Consider the following 17,922-nt stretch of genomic DNA (forward strand, 5'->3'; position numbering starts at 1 on the left):
TCAGTAGTGGGATGCTCAGTCGGTTAATTGTCTGACTCTTGGTTTTGGTTCAGGTTATGATCTCATGGATCATGGGTTCAAGCCCTGCATCAGGCTCTGTGATGCTGGTACAGAGCCTGCTTGGGATTTTCTCTCTCTCTCTCTCTCTCTCTCTCTCTCTCTCTCTCTGTCTCTCTCTCTCTCTGTCTCTCTCTCCCTCCCCCCTCCCTCCCTCTCTTCCTCTCTCTCCCCCCCCCGCCCCACCCCTGTTCACTCTCAAAATAAACTTTAAAAAAAATGTTTTCAATATTAAATAATTAAAAAGTAAAATACAATATGTTCAGTTCTGTGGCGATAATTTTGTAATCTAACTGGAGCAATATAATACCAGACATAGATAACGTAAATTTATTAATACCACTGAAAAAGTTACGACAATTGGCTTCAAAATCAGCTTTAGAACCAAATATTTAATAGTGAACTCTTCCAAAATTTTAAGACATAGACAATTTAGGATATACAATTGATCCTTGAACAGTATGGGTTTGAACTTACACGGGTCCACTTACATACACAGAGTTTTTCCAATAAATAAAGTACAGTAGTGTAAATATATTTTCTCAATAACCTTTTCTCTATTATAAGAGTAAAGTATATAGTCCATATAACATACAAGATATGGGTTAATTAATTGTTTATATTATCAATAAGGCTTCTGGTCAACAGTGGGATATTAAGTTTGGGGGGGGAGTAAAAAAATTATATGTGGATTTTTGAGTGCATGGGAAATTGGTACCCTTAACCCCCTATGTTCAAGAGTCAACTGTATTAATATTACCAGAACACAGAAAGTAGGAAAGTGTAAAATTTCATAAGTATTTTATAAATCTAACATAATGATATCAAAAGCTGACAAATTTAACAGAAAAAAAGAAAATTCCCAGGTCACACGGGTGGCTCAGTTAAGCATCCAACTCTTGATTTCAGCTCAGGTCATAGTCTCACGGTTTGTGGTGTCGAGCCCCATCTCTGGCTCCATGCTGTCAGTAGAACCTGGTTGGGATCTCCCTCTCCCTGCCCCTCCCCTGCTCACTCTTTCTCTCTCAAAATAAAGAAATAAACTTTAAAAAAATAGAAGGAAAATGCCCAACTGGTCTCTAGTCTCACTTATAAACAGGGAAACAAAAACTAAAAAAAAAAAAAAAAAAAAAAATGTAAATCACGTCAACCATTTATCCCAGGAGTAGAAAGTTGATTTAATACTGGGAAATCTATTACTGTAGTGCATTGCTGGACAAAGGCAAGCCGAGTAAAACATAGTGGCCATTATGGCTGTGTTTACAAAAAGAAATACAGATATGTCACTGACTAACAAATCTTTCCAGTCCTTTGTTTCGTTTTAATTTTTATTTGTAAGTAATATATCCATGAATTTCCAATTTAAACGTTATGAGAGGCTTTTGACAAGGGACTTTAATTCATTTATATTTTTTCATAGCCAGTATATTTGATCTTATATTTACTGTTTTTATTTTGTTCCCTTCTTGGTTCCCTACTGTTTTGTTTTATTTTATTGTCAGTGTTATATCTGCTTTTCTTCCTCCAGTGATTTTATAAGGTGTACATTCAGTTTTAATGTTTATTGTGGTTATTTTAAGGTTGTTCAGAAGACTTTTTTTTTTTTTTTTAAGTTTATTTATTTTTGAGACAGAGAGAGACACAGCATGAATGGGGGAGGGGCAGAAAGAGAGGGAGACACAGAATCGGAAGCAGGCTCCAGGCTCCGAGCCATCAGCCCAGAGCCCGACGCGGGGCTCAAACTCGTGGACCGGGAGATCGTGACCTGAGCTGAAGTCGGACGCTTAACCGACTGAGCCACCCAGGCGCCCCAGAAGACTTTTTAATCCATATTTCTTTAGTAGTCAAAATCACTTAAACAGATTCCTTTTTCTTTTTCCCCTCATATATGTGAAACAGAGAATTTTGTACATTTCATTTCTTTCCACTGCCCTGTATAGTTACTTGGACAGTATCTGTGGTTTGGAACCTGTTTTTTGTTTTTGTTTTTGTTTTTACGTCTATATGTATTTTTAACTACTCTCAGTAATCTTAACAGATTTTTTTAATGTAATGGCTTTTCCATTTTTAAGGTTTTAATTTTAATTTGTGGTGCCTCAAGTGGATGATTTATTCAAGAAATTCTTTGAAGAAGGATACATGGAATTATATTTTCCGAGTCTTTGTGTATTTAGTAACATATTTGTGGGTCTAAAGACATTTTTAAAATATAAAATTTCTGACTCACATTGTTTTTCTATTAAAACTTGGGAACTTCCTTTCATTGTTTTCTGCTACTTAATGTTGCAGAGAAATATCCAAAGTCAACCTGAGTTGCATTTTTTTCATTAGGTTAGTTTTTCTACCTTCATGTTTTTAGATATTTTGTTTTTATCCTTGTAGTTAAGATTTACCTAAGACTTTTCAAGGTATAATAGTTTCTTCGCTGATTATTGCCTGACATTTAGTGATCTAAAAGTTGAAATTTTTTTTTTTTTTCATTCAGGAAAATTTTTCAGCCTTACTGTTACTTATTGATCTTTTCTATTTCTTGTTTTAGCCTCAGGAACAACCGTATTTCTTAGCTTACAGCTCCTTTGTCCTCTCTTATCATTATATTTCTTGTAGTTTTCATCTCTTACTTTTTATTTTACATTCTGAGCTATCTTTTTTGTGTTCTGTATCAGTGAGTTAAACTTGTCATGTTTATTTTTACCCTTGTTTCCTCCAGTGCAATTTTAGTTCTTAATTATTTTTCACCTTTTCATCTTGGATGTCCTTGAACTTTCTATTTCAAAGTTAGGAAAGCTTCTTGTATTCTACTGATGCCAAATAATTTTCTAAAATTTTGCTTAGGAGTCCTATTTTTAGATGTCTTTCCTCTCTTTGAATAGCGAGGATGCTATTCCTTGGGAGTGTTTGCTAAAAGACAATGTACATATATTGTCCATAGCCCCACATTTTTCTTAACTTGGGTCATCTTTGATCTACCGTTGTACAGGTCCTTATACAAATCTCTTAGCTCAGTTTCCAGGGTCTTGAATTGGGTTTTCTTCTTTGCCTGATTGTACATTCTTCTGGACAGGTGAGCATGTGGGAAAATGATAGCCTCAGATATTCACAGCTGCCGGAGATCCTTAACAGCTGTCCCATAGACAGTATATTCCATGGGTTACTCTTTTTTTTTTTTTGTTTAAGAATGCAGTTTAGGGGTGCCTGGCTTGCTCAGTGGGAAGAGCACATAACTCTTGATCTTGACTCTTGATCTCAGGATGGTGAGTTCAAGCTCTATGTTGGGTGTAGAGATTACTTTAAAAAAAAAAAAAAAAAAAGCAGTTCACCACTACTTTTCTACTTCTTGCCAAGTTTTTTTTTTTTCTAAGAAATTTAGTCACTGACTAGATCAAGAAACAGAATAGTAGCGGAGTGAGAAGAGTAACAGGAAATAATCACTGACTACTGTCTCAAAAAATAGCTCCCATCCAGTAGAGAAAAAGCTGCATGGTTTTCTGTTAGTATGTTTCTGAACCAGAAGAAAATAGTGAAAGAGGAGGTAATGGTCTTTATATCTACTTGCTTATGGCTGTGCTCTTTCAGAGAGTAATTAGTGGGTATTTTTCATTTCTGTTGCATTGGCTTGCAGTACCTTAGTTTATTTATTCATTCATTTTTTTCAACCAGTACTTACTAAGTTCTTATGATGTGCTAGGCCCTCTGCTGTGTACTGGTTATATAAATGTTAAACAAATTAAAGTTGGTTTTTTAATTGATAGCAGGGGTAGTTTCTGGGTTTTGTCAATAATATATTTTGGTGATGGTGTGATGTTTTATTTCCCTGTTCCTTTTTTTCTTAATCATCTCTGGCAAGTTAAGAAGGACTGTATTAAAAGGAAAAAAAAAAAAAAGTGGTCCCTGGGTGGCTCAGTCCGTTAAGTGCCTGACTCTTGATTTTTGGCTCAGGTCGTGATCTCACTATTTGTGGGATTCAGCCCCATATCCACCTCTGGGCTGACAGCGGACAGCGTGGAGCCTGCTTGGGATTCTCTCTCCCTCCTCTCTGCCTTTCCCCTGCTCACACCCTGTGTCTCCCACATCAGATAAATAAATGAATAAACAAACAAACATTAAACAGAAAAACTGTAGCCTAGATACCAGTTTAAATTCTTTTTCTCCATATGAAATTTTAAGTTGCTCTGGATTCAGGAAATAATTTCTATGAATACAATTTCGATGAATACTTCCCTAAGACCTCTCATCATGGCTAACTTACTACTGTTCTCGCTTTTTTTTCTTAAACTTTCTTTACTTTCTTAGATGAATAAATCATATCAACAAAATTATCATGTTTTATATGATGATCTCAATAAATGTTTTGGCATGACAGCACTTCAGCTTGAGTTTTCATTCTGAAAGAGACTCCTATCTATTTGAAAGGCAAGCAGTAAACCTGCATTAGGTGATAATAGATGAATTCATTTTGGGTTTTAAGTTTATTTTCTGGCATTTATTATTAAAAATAAGGTTTAAAAAAATTTTTTTTAACGTTTATTTATTTTTGAGACAGAGAGAGAGCATGAACGGGGGAGGGTCAGAGAGAGAGAGGGAGACACAGAATCCGAAACAGGCTCCAGGCTCTGAGCTGTCAGCACAGAGCCTGACGTGGGGCTTGAACTCATGAACCGCGAGATCATGACCTGAGCCGAAGTCGGACGCCTAACCGACTGAGCCACCCAGGTGCCCCAAAAATAAGATTTTTAATAATTTTATTATTAAAATAGTTAAGTGTCTGACTCTTGATTTCAGCTCAGATCATTATCTCATTGTTTGTGAGTTGAGCCCCAAGTGGCTCCTCACTGACTGGGCTCCTCACTGACTGCGTGGTACCTGTTTGGGATTCTCTCTCTCTCTCCCTCCCTCTCCCTCTCCCTCTCCCTCTCCCTCTCCCTCTCCCTCTCCCTCTCCCTCTCCTTCTCCCTCTCCTTCTCCCTCTCCCCCTCCCCCTCCTCCTCCCCCTCTCTCTCTCTCCCCCCCCCGCCCCTCCTCCACTTGCATGCACACACATGCACATGAGGTCTCCCTTTCAAATAAATACTTTAAATAAAATTAGAGGCATTTGATTTTTCTCACCCCTTTCTACATAAAGAAACAAATAATTTTTGTATGTGGTTTTTATACTTAGAGAAAATATACATAGAACTTTATGCTTCTGGCAAATATTATGAGCTTTTAAACAAAACCAAAAAATAAAAATTGAAAAATCAGAGCATTTAGCAAATAGACAAGAAGCACAAAATACACATAGACCTACAAGTCTGAAATGTAACAAGTGAAGTAATTGTTTAATTTTAGTAAGTAAACCCATAAAAGCAAGATAGAATATTGATTTATAATTGGGTAGTTAACATGTTTGTTTTACAATTTGTAATAGAGTTATTGTCAAGGAAAGGAAACTTTAAGCAACACAGAACCTGACAATTATAGGACACATCTCATTTTAATTTCTCCAGGTGCCAGTTTTAAAAAACAATAAAGCTTTCTGTGTGCAGAAATACATGTATAAGATTGTAGTCATCTTGAGGGTAATGACCCTATATAAATTACCTTATGTCTCCGAATGTTAGAGTCAAAAGAGGCTTGTTACTTTTGATGAAGAAGACACAATCCTTAGGGAGAGCATAATGTGTCCCTTAACCTGTGGTAAGATTAATGGTAACATTTGTTTTAAAGATAGTAGTCCCCATTTAAAAGTATTTTCATATTAGCTACAGCAGTCTCAACCAGTTTGTTCACACCTGGTGCACTTGTGTTAAATTTGTTGTATTGGGGAGGGGAATAACTTCATCAGGTGGAGTGCATAGTATGTTGTTCACAGCTCTTTCACCTAGGGATTAGAAATCTTCTGTCCCCTATCCCCAACTACATCTACGTATCTGCAGAGATCCCATAGCCCTAAATGTACATGCTGTCCGTAGCTGAAAATCAGTCTCAGATTGTGGTAAGAAACATGGCTAATTGGTGCATGGTAGTCATTTTGTAGCAGAGGTAGATAAGCATTGCTGGAAGATTTAAGCTTTATGTCCATTGGACACTTGCCTGAGTACTAAGTTTGTCTTATTTTGCCAGCAGGTTTGATATTTGCAAAGTTGTTTTGATTATTTGTGTTGTACCCGACTAAAAGGATACTTGACATATTTTCCCAAAACTCTTAAAAACAATCAAGTTTATATAACATGTAACTAATTTTAAACTCATAAACTGTGTGTTTATAATAATTGATGTGCTTATTTCTAGGGGCCACCCACAGATGCTCCTGCAGTGGACACAGCAGAGCAAGTATATATTTCTTCCCTTGCACTGTTAAAAGTAAGTATTGAAAGTTACTTGCTTTAGAGAGCTTTATTGCTTTCACTATCTGTCTTTTAGTTGGGAATATTTGTTAATGTTAATCCTCAAACGGAAGCTGTTGTTCTAGGTACATCTATAATAAGAGTGTTTTTATTTCTACTAAAGCAAAATTAGGTTATTAAAAAAATAAAAAGGACCAAAGATTTTAAAGCTTCGTATCTACCTATGTTCTCTTTACAGATGTTAAAGCATGGTCGTGCTGGAGTTCCAATGGAAGTTATGGGTCTTATGCTTGGAGAATTTGTTGATGATTACACCGTCAGAGTGATTGATGTGTTTGCTATGCCACAGTCAGGAACAGTGAGTACTTTTTATGGTTGCCTGCTGTAAGTAAATGTGTTTCTTTTCTCTTTCCTTTTCCTATGCAAAATCACTTTCATCATATTATATTTTCTCTTCCTGATAGGAAAAATCCATCATAAGATTAATGATAGAAATATCTAGATTGCATTGAATTAAGTCATTCATCTTTTGAATGCATCATGAATTCCCTGTAGGTCCACAAACTGAAGGATGCTAGCATTAAATCCCTTTACTCATACTTTCAGCTTTAACTAGCATAGCATCCTAGATTTATGTTAATTGCTAAAATAGTAGGGTATTAATTGAACACTTCAGCAGATTTTAGAGACTCTCTTAGACTTAATTCAGATACATTATCTAGTCCTCATGTTTTGTTCCTATTGTTTTGAAATATGGTCCCTTTTATTATAGATGGTGATAAATGATTCTTAAGCTTTTCCTATTCAAAATGTTAAATTTAATGAAACCAAAAAACTATGGCAAACTTTAGTTCTTTTGCCCAGGTATGGTAATTTCTTTATAGAGGAAGCATATACTACATACAAACTTTGGAAGTCATCTACTTTATCTTTTTAGAATACATTGTATTATTCTCTCTGGAAGCTTTTTATTTTGTTTTGGTATTTTATGTAATGCATTGGATTTGTGTGGCCAAAAAACAGTAACTCTTCTACCTTTCGTACAAAAAACTGTACACATATCCTTCTCATCTGTTTGCCTAGAAAAATATAACATATATATTTTTCTGATGGATTTTTTTCCCCTAATATTCAACATTTCTCTTATCGAGCTTTGTAAAATATCTGGATTAAAGAGATTGTTGTCATACAGCTGTTTGCTCTGTTTGAGACTCTTAACTGTAAGTATTCTTCAGCAAAGTAGATAATAGAGAAAACCAAGTTCTATTTTTAAATAGTGTAATATATACATTTTATAGACTGTTTAGAGAGTAGTTATTACAGATAGTAGTATGTTTGTAAATGATGCAAAATATAGAAAAATACACAAGTTCTTCTCCAAAATTTAGATCTGCTGATTTTGTCCACCTGGCTATCCCTTGTCTTTATTTTGTACAATTGGATATAGAGAGATATGCTGCATGTTAACTAAAAATTTAGATTTATGTCTTAGGCTGTTGTTACTTGTATTTATCTTTTCATGTCAGAATTTGAAAAGCATAACAAAATTAACTAGTATTTCTGTTATATGTGGTCTTTATCAATTATAATAAAGAGTTCTTAAGTTTTAATATCATTTCCTTCTAAATGTTTGTTTGACAGTTTGAAATAGAAGATTTTGATCTTTGTGTTCATTCTATGTAGTAGATTACAAAGGTTTTCTTCTGGCCCAAGAGTTAACAAACTTTCTGTAAAAACATGTTTCTGTCTCCTACTCTTATGATTTTTTTTTTTTTAATTTTTAAACCCCCTTTAAAAATGTTCAAAACAAAACAACTACTACAACAACAAAAAACACCTATAGGCAACCTATGTCTATAGGCATACCCCTGTTCTTGAGGATGCTTTCTCTATTAAGATTCAAAATATCGGGGCGCCTGGGTGGCTCAGTCTGTTGGGTGTCCGATTTCGGCTCAAGTCATGATCTCGCAGTCCGTGAGTTCGAGCCCCGCGTCGGCCTTTGTGCTGACAACTCAGAGCCTGGAGCCTGTTTCGGATTCTGTGTCTCCCACTCTCTGTCTGACCCTCCCCCATTCATGCTCTGTCTCTCTCTGTCTCAAAAATAAATAAACGTTAAAAAAATTAAAAAAAAAAAAGATTCAAAATATCATTTGTTTTGGTGGGAAGGAAGTGCTTAAATATTAACTGCTTTATTGAGATAGATTAAATTCCTGATGTTAGAAGAAAACCTTGTAGGAGTTATAATGGCACTGATCTACCACTGGAGAGATGACATGATTGTCTTTAATTCTTCCATGTTCTAAAAATCTTTTGAACTAGCAAGACAATGCAGCATTTAAAAGACTTGGTTTTAGATCTCTAATGAAGAATTATTTGTGATTGCTTTTATATTTGAGATGATATTCAAAAGTATATATTTGCCTCCAAGCACTTAATCTACCAAGTAGTTCTTACTGAAGCACTCACTCAGCTTCCTCCTCTCCCAGCCCACCCTGCAAAACAAACAAAAACAACTCTGGTAAATTCATAAACTGTTATCCTTCTTCAGAGTATTTATATTGCTGAGGAACAAAAAGTCTTTAGGTTATTGATTATTATAATAGCTGAATAGTTGTAGAACTTTGGATGGGATGGAAGGGATATAATGCTAATCAGGTATCAGAGATGGCATTTGGAACTATGCTTGCCAAGATAGGTCTAGCCAAAAATAGTTGGTTCAGTCATTTGGTATTTCTGGTATTTGTGTGTGTGTGTGTGTGTGTGTGTGTGTGTGTGCATAGCCATGGCCATAAACTCTTAAAGGATCCCCAAAACTTAACTCATTAGCTAACAGCAGTTTGGTAAATGGCAATTTTAGAAGCTTTATTAAAGTATGGCTGATAATTGAATGACATAAATGGGAATCAATTATGAGTATCCAAGCCTATAAAATTATTTTGGCATCCCAAAATAATATACATAGGGGTTTTGGGGTTTTTGGGTTTTTGTTTTTTGTTTTTTTTTTTGGTAGCTTTTTGTTCATTTAGATTGTTAAAAAAAAAAAAAAAAGGTTTCTGGGTATTTATTCACAGTTCTAAAAGCTAGTTATTTTTCTTTTTGTCTAACCCAGGGTGTCAGTGTGGAGGCAGTTGATCCAGTGTTCCAAGCCAAAATGTTAGATATGTTGAAGCAGACAGGAAGGTAAGTATTCTAACTAATTTTATAAAGGAATAATGGGAAGTAGTTTTAGAAATGTGTTTCAAAAATCTGGATGTTTATGACTATCATACCTGGAAAAAAAAAGCCATGTACTTAATGTAAATTATCACTGTCAGTCCTGTGTACTACCTATCTAGTATCTCTTTCTTTTAGAATCAGAGAAATTTGCCAATGAGAAAACTGCCTCATGTTAAAATTCTCAACCATCACATAGTAAGCTTGGGCTGCAGCTTCCCTGTTCAGCATATGGAGTTACTGTCTGGTCATTTATAATTGAAAGAGCTTGTATGTTCCATATATTGGAGAGTTGGGACTAAATAAGATTCTGGCTATTTAATTATATTAGGCATATGATTTTTAAAGACAGAGAAAGTAGAATTTAGATATTTTTCAAGTTTTTCCCCAGATTAAATCTCTCAATAGTTGTCATTCTCTTGCTCAAATTCTTCTACTGTGGAAGAAACTTCAAAATTAATGTTAGCAAAAGGCTCAGCAGCTGAGCAGAACAGTGCAAATTGGTTTTTGACTGAGTTCCTAGTTCTACTGCTGGTTTAATTGATATTTAATCCTTTCACAACAGTGAATCCTGGTGTCCATTGTTAACAATGTACTCTGCCTGGAAAATCCTATTCCCAGAGCTAAGGAGTTAAAGAGTAGATATTTACTTGAATGCTGAAAGGGTAAAAACTGGCTCAGAGAAAGTGTGGTAACAAGGTGAAAAACTGAAAGCCGTATCTACCACTGCTAATGTGCATCTCTTAATGATAGCACTCCTTTGTCATGCTTATTCATTTCCATGTTTTCTGGATAATATGGTGTATGATTTCAATGTTTCTAATGGTGCTTTTTCACACCTGTGTGTTTTTCATCTCTTCTTCATTTATACCCTGTTAGTGTGTTGTTTCTTTTCATAGCATACATGTGTATTACTTGTTCTGTTCTGAACTGCTGAATGCCCTCTTTGTTTCAGGCCTGAGATGGTTGTTGGTTGGTATCACAGTCACCCTGGCTTTGGTTGTTGGCTTTCTGGTGTGGATATCAACACTCAGCAGAGCTTTGAAGCCTTGTCGGAGAGAGCTGTGGCAGTGGTTGTGGATCCCATTCAGAGTGTAAAAGGAAAGGTAGAGTAGATTCTATCTTTATTAGCACCTACTGCCACATTCTGTTTACAGATACATTAGATTAAAATTTCTTTTGTTTAGAGCAGGATTTGTACACACACAGAAAAAAAAAAAACCCTGTGTATTTAAAAACACAAACAAAAAACTGTACAAGTCGAAAAATGTGTCTTGGTATAATTAGCAATATAACTATTTGGAGATTTGTTTCTACTTTAATCAGCTAAAATTGTCTAATCATACATGTTTATTTTTTAATTTAATTTTATTTCATAGATTTAGGAACATTAAACCACATAAAAGCCTGCTATGCACATTTTATTATTATTTTAGTAAACATTGTTTTATCTTCCTTTATTTTAAAATGGTGAATTTGGGATTGGCACAACATTTTATGTCTCTAGTTAAAGACTCTCTGTTTTGCAGACATTGTATAGAACATATTCTGGAGTTGGATGTTCCAAATGTTTTAGACAATGAAAACTTGACCCAAAGACTTGGTATCAGCCATTCGCATTTTTGGAGTGAGGACGCAGATGAATGATTAAATATGCTAAATGATTCAGAAAAGAGATTAACTTGCAAAGCATATTGGGTTATAGTTGTTCTTTGTTGAAATCTTTTGTTCTTGTTTAGTTCTTTTTTCCCCCCCTTCGTTCTCTCTTTCTTTCTTTCTTTTTTTTATTTCTTTCTTTCTAGCCCCATATGCCATTTTCCTATTTCCTGCCTCATGACAGCAGGGAGCAGCTCTATTATCACCTTCACAGAGCTGTCTGCAAATGTGAGAGGCAATTCGATTTTGCTCAACCACAGGGAGAGTGGATTAGAAAAACTACAGAACATACAGAAATTGGCTAGGTGGTTACTGCTTTAAAATACTGCTGAGGTGTCTTGTTTGAGCATGTACTTCCATTGTAGTGTAGAATAATTGTTAAAATCACAATACATTTATGGAATCCTTTTTATGCAGCTTTTACAAATAATTTTTAGAGCACTTAAAAATAAATATTAGCTTGCTATCTATCAGACCTGGAATTTGCTAGCATTGCAGATTACATTTATATCTGCTCACCAGCTCAAACAAACTAAATATGGCTATTAAACGTGGAGTTTTTATCTGTTTTGAATTTGAAGTTGAACACTTTCTGACATCCTATCATTATGACGAATAAAAATTGAGGTCTTCCCTAAATCATGATCCTATTAGATGTGATTTAGTTTTTCAGAGGTGGAAACTAGCCACAAAAACAATAATAATAGAAACCAATGTAGTAGATAATTCAAAGAGGATCACTTCTGATGCTTGCTGTATACCTGTATTTCAGTTTATTCTTTTTAAAACTATATTGTTACTTAACTAATACAGATAAAAGGAGTTAAATCCTTGAATTTTGTCAGTTTTATGAATTAAAATACAGTATGATACTTCCCTAAGTTTAATTCTCTGATACGGTACCTTTTTAATAACTCACAATTAACTCATTTAAGTAATAATTATTATTTTAGAAATATAACAGTTATCCAGTTAAGTACCCCCACCACAATATTTACAAAAGATAATTGAAGCTTAATTTTAAGTATAATTAGAGTTCTGTCTTGTTTATAGTATCTTGATGTCAGTTTTAGTTTCTAAACCTAGTTAAGGTATTATATAACATTGGTATTTGCATTGTTTATTTCTGATTAATCATAATTCATGTTAAAAGAATGACTTTCATTAAAACACTTGCATGACAGGACTGTTGTCATATGGTAAATGTAGTTATTTTTTCAAAATAATATATCTAAAATTACTTTATAAAATCATATGTATCATTGTCTAGTTTTACATGTCATAAAAAATATTTTTGAAAAATAGAGTATAAGTATCTGTCATCGATGATTCACATCACTTCTTGCACCCAACATAGATTCGTATAGTTAATATTACCTGAAATAAGGATCCAGTTCTTTCTCAATAGTGTAACTTCATCTGTAGGATGTCTGAGTTTGGTTATAATTTATGGTTCTTTTAGTGTCAAGACTTCTCAAAACTGTAAGCCAAACTTACGTATATAAACTTAAAAAAAAACAAGAGTAACATAGGATTCTCCCTCTCCCCTTCCCTGCATGTGATTTATCAAAGCTGTCAAAATATTTAGCAAAACAATGATTAGATCAAGAGTTAAAATGACAATCTATATATAAATTATTCACATTGAGTCTCTGTTCACTTAATACCTCTTTCCTGTATATTTTATATTTTCATTTTCATAAATCCCAATATTATCTGTTTTTGAGTGATGAGGTAATTACTAATTCTTTGTAGTCTCATTAATTCATAATGTTTGATTTCCTTTTATAGTGACTTGACTGTATATTTATGGAATTATTGCTGTGTGCCAGGTATTGTGGTGATAAATTTTCAACTTGTCTCATGTATTCTTTAGTAATTCTGGGGATACAGGCAGTATTATTACTCCATTTTATCAATGAAAAGATAAAAAAAAAATTAGGGTCAAAGAGATTACCCAAAATCATAGCATTATTTTTTAATTTTTATTTTGTAATGTTTATTTTTGAGAGAGAGAGAGAGAGAGAGAGAGTGCAAGTGGGGAGGTGGGGGCAGAGAGAGAGAGAGAGAGAGAGCGAGAGAGAGAGGGAGATACAGAATCCAAAATAGCTGTCAGCACAGCTCTGAGATGTTAGCACAGAGCCTAACGCAGGGCTCGAACTCACGAACTGTGAGTTCATGACCTGAGCTGAAGTCAGATACTTAACCAACTGAGCCACCCAGGCGCCCCCAAAATCATAGCATTATTAAGCAGCAGAACAAGGATACAAATCAGGTCTATAAAATTTCAGAGCTCAAACTGTTTTAATGGCTCTTTAATATTAGACAGTTACGAACTATATAATTAGAGTAACACAGAATTGGAAAATGAGTACCAGAGGTCATTACCACACCCTTTCTTAACTTATTTGGATAGGTATCACTTCCCTCAGTGTAAGTCAGGGTAAGGGGCTACACATTTTGTCTAAGTTCTCAATAGTTCCCTGTACTATTTATAGTAGTTATTTATTAATTGATTTTTCTTATACAGTATTCTGTTAATTAAAAAAAAAAAAGACAATTTAGACAGACCTGTTCCTGTCAGCTTTTGCGACATCCCTAGGGCCAAACATTGAGACCTACGTAAATAATAAAATACACTATATGATAAAGAATCCACAGTATTCTGTATATTATGTAATCCTGTAAATGTTTAAAAATGATACAGGTAGAAAATGTTAATAACCTGCATAATTTAAATGGAGAGTAAGCTATAGAAATTACTGGTGAGTCTCACTCTAAACTTCTCAGTGAAATAGTTAAAAATCTGTTTTAGTTTATTTGTAAAATACGCATATTCAGATATTCTAAACTTCAGTTCTCAAGTAATAAAGTGACAGCCTCTTGCTTAAAGTTTTGTTGTCTTGAATATATAGCCCACAACTGGACTTGATCCAGCAGCAAATTTCGAAGTTGTAACATGATTATACTGCGTCCTTAGGGCAAAAAGAATGATGACTGTACAAAATCATAAAACTACCATGCAACTATTACTTCTTTTGAGAACCTATTTCCTTATCACAATTCCTATCAGTAAAAATGTTCAGATGTTACCTGCTGTTAACAATCTCCATGTTTTGTTTCCTATTTTGAAAACAGTAAAAGAGAAAAAAAACCCTCATAACCCTTTAGTCCATATAAATCTTCACACTGGCTGGGTTTTCTTGAGAAATTTCTGTTTACTCTGATCAGAAATCCTGTTTATCAGCAGGGATTTCTTAAGTACATCTGATGTGCCTGTGTGCTAATGATTCTAAAAAATGTCTTTTTGTGAAGATAAGTCATATACATTTAGTGTCACTAGTGAGCCAGATAACATTCTGCCAATTATATGCTTGATAACCCTATGTTGCATACTGGTAGAATACAAATTATACTGATACTGCTTTGTTTCTGTAACTAAGTATTAAGGTGGTTGCTAGAAATAATCCAGCAGATACTTATTTGGAACCTTGTATGTGCCAATATGCAATAAAGTAGTACTTGCATAGCAAACATAGTAAATGGAAATTAAATTAGAAAGAAATTGGTATGGCTGCACAAAGTAAATGAAGCTTGGACTGAGTCTTGATAGCACATTACTCAGAAAAGATAAGTTTGTACCTTCTGGAGGAGAATGTAGAAACAGTTCTATTCCAGATTGTATACCTAGCCTCTTTGTTCATGCTTTTTCACGGATACGTTAGAATGTAAAATGAACAGTTTTTGATGATGTTGTTTTTAGTCAGCATTTTATAAAAAAGATAGGACTTTGAAGAATAAATGCAAATATTGGAGGAAAGAATTAAGGAATGAACATAAGAGCTTACCTTTTATTTTCAAGAGATTTAGAAGGTTTTGTCTTTTTCAGGGTAAGGAGGGCAAATATTTTACTTATCCAGAAATTTTGTATTAGAAGTTTTAAGATGGTGGAGATTTTAAACTACTCAAAAATAGTTTTGTTTTAGCGTTTTCTTCTTATTGTCATAAAGGCAGGGCATAGAGTAATGAAGAGCATGGGCTTTGGGATCAGGCCTGCATTAGAATCCCATTTTTATCTCTTTATCTCCTCTCCGTAGTATGACTTTGAGCAAGTTGCCGAATCTAGAACTTCAGTTGTCTCATCTATAAAACAGGGGTTTTGGTACCTGTCTCATAGTATTATGAAATGATCTATGTAATGAGTAGGGTGTGCATGCCATACAGGAGATGTGCAGTAAGTGACATTATATTCTGAAGGTTAAAATAATTGGTACTTTTTAAAGAGATTTACAACTAGCATATTTAAAAATATGGAATGTGAATATTTCTTCTTTTTTTTTTTTTTTTCAACGTTTATTTATTTTTGGGATAGAGAGAGACAGAGCATGAACGGGGGAGGGGCAGAGAGAGAGGGAGACGCAGAATCGGAAACAGGCTCCAGGCTCCGAGCCATCAGCCCAGAGCCTGACGCGGGGCTCGAACTCACGGACCGCGAGATCGTGACCCGGCTGAAGTCGGACGCTTAACCGACTGCGCCACCCAGGCGCCCCTGGAATGTGAATATTTCTGACAATCTTTTAAGAACAAGTCTATACATTAACTGACTTGCTCATTTTAAGAAGATGAAGGCAATGACTACAAAAGAAATGGAAACTTCCCCTGTATTTTGTATTTCTTAATTTAAGAATACTCAATCAGCTGATTCTTTTATTGAGCAGTTACTATTTTTCTGACATATTTCTCTAAGACATTCGGATGAAGAGAAAAATAATTACATTAAAATTCTGGCCTTTGAAATGCAGTCAAACTTTCAAGTGATTAATGTATTGCACCCAAAATTGTTTTGTTCATCTGCCTACGTATTATCTTCCCTACAAGATTGGGGCCTCTTTCAATGGGGAAATGTTTTCATATCTGAGAATTTATGTAGTGTCTTGGAAAAAAAAATCATTTTCTTCATAAATGTTTATAAAATAAAATCAAAGAATGAATGTGTCAGTGGTCAGCCAGCCATTACCAGTTTTGGCTTTTAGCATACAAAAAACTGGTTAATTTTATGAGGTTTAGTAATTTTTATGTTATTGGTTACAGAGTCATTTATTAAATAAGTGAAATGTGGGATTGATAAGGTCAGTGAGCCAGTTCATAGATATTAGCCTTGATGAGTATGAACTTTGTGTAATGTAATCAGAGCTAGAGTTCATGTGTAACATGCTATTTGCCTTCTAAAGATAGTGAAAGATACGCAGAATACCTGTTATTCATAAGTTGTTTGTTTGTTTGTTTGTTTTTCATCGGTATCCCATAAGGGTCAGTTTGGGCTGGATAGTCCTAATCTCAGATTGTATACACACACACACACACACACACACACACACACACACACACACCTTCATCTAGTTTTCCAGATTGCAAGAGAAAAATAGAAAATAGGACACATAAAAATTCTATTTCTACTCCTAATATAGCTCTGTGAGCATACCCATCCAACTCTTGGAACAAGTTTAGTTACTATATTATCTTTTGTTTGCTTCCTGTTTTACACTCTTATTATCAATTTGAAGTTTTATAAAATTCTCAGATTTAATTTGTGAGGCTACCTAAGAAATTATAGGTGCTAATGTGCCTACAGTATTCCCGATAGACAAGCTTAATAGTTTACAATATTTATTTAGCTGATATAATCAGAAATTGTCAGCTACGAATGTTAAAGCAATTTTATGTTTAAAATTCTAAGAAACAGGGGCACCTGGGTGGCTCAGTCGGTTAGGCGTCCGACTTCAGCTCGGGTCATGATCTCACAGTTCGTGAGTTCGAGCCCCACATCAGGCTCTGTGCTGACAGCTTAGAGCCTGGAGCCTGCTTCAGATTCTGTGTCTCCCTCTTTCTCTGCTCCTCCCCTGCTCATGCTCTGTCTCTCTCTCCTTCAAAAATAAATAAAAACATTAAAATTCTAAGAAACATAAATCTTATATAGAACTAACAGTTCTTAGTATAGTTCTTTTAATTTATAGTTCCTGTATTAATAATGTAGTCTCTGACCTACTTTATTATTGTTTAGTACTTATTATGCATTTTGGATGATATAAATCCACTTCAAATTAAGCTGTTTCAGTAAAGGTATAGGAGAACCTTTAAAACTCTTTCCATTATCTGTAAGAATATTATTTATTGACTTTTGATTCTTGAATACTTTTCTTCCCCCACTCTAAAGATCCTTGGTCATTGATTTAACAGGTACTTCCTGATCACTACTGTGTCCCAGGCATACACTGGAGACATAGAGAAGAACAAGGTCTATCCCGTTATTAATTCCAGTATTGTGCCAGCAAATGGAAATCATAACTTTGTAGGGGAAGCTTTTCCATAACCCATATATATAGTAATTGTTTAAGATCATACTGAAATGATTTGACATTAGCCCTTGTTAATTGTGAGGATGTTTCTGTACCCGGGACTTAGTTTTAATAGATTTAATATGTTCTTATCATTGGGGGTAGATACTTTTGTAGGTCATAGTTGATTCCTGAATGATTATTCTTAGATGACTAGGAAGCTAATTAATAGATGCCCAGTGCCACTTCTTACATTCCAAATTGCTTTACTGTATGCAGTTTTTATTCCAAACGTAGGTCAGTACTTGGTGATGTTTGGGTTTTTTGGTTCAGTA

General features: G+C 34.5%; 1 protein-coding gene across 2 annotated transcripts in view; it reads left to right on the forward strand.

The window, feature by feature from the left end:
• PSMD14 (proteasome 26S subunit, non-ATPase 14) overlaps positions 1-17,922 on the forward strand; it is a 100,132-nt gene that overhangs the window by 48,714 nt on the left and 33,496 nt on the right. For both annotated transcript variants that reach the window (XM_025933826.2, XM_086718746.1), the window contains exons 4-7: positions 6,328-6,399; positions 6,622-6,741; positions 9,493-9,563; positions 10,552-10,702. In XM_025933826.2, the coding sequence (XP_025789611.1) occupies positions 6,328-6,399; positions 6,622-6,741; positions 9,493-9,563; positions 10,552-10,702 (414 nt within the window). The remainder of the gene's footprint in view (positions 1-6,327; positions 6,400-6,621; positions 6,742-9,492; positions 9,564-10,551; positions 10,703-17,922) is intronic.

This window comes from Puma concolor, chromosome C1 (assembly GCF_028749965.1).
Source record: "Puma concolor isolate L17-30 chromosome C1, mPumCon1.1.hap2, whole genome shotgun sequence".
Taxonomy (NCBI): Eukaryota; Metazoa; Chordata; class Mammalia; order Carnivora; family Felidae; genus Puma; species Puma concolor.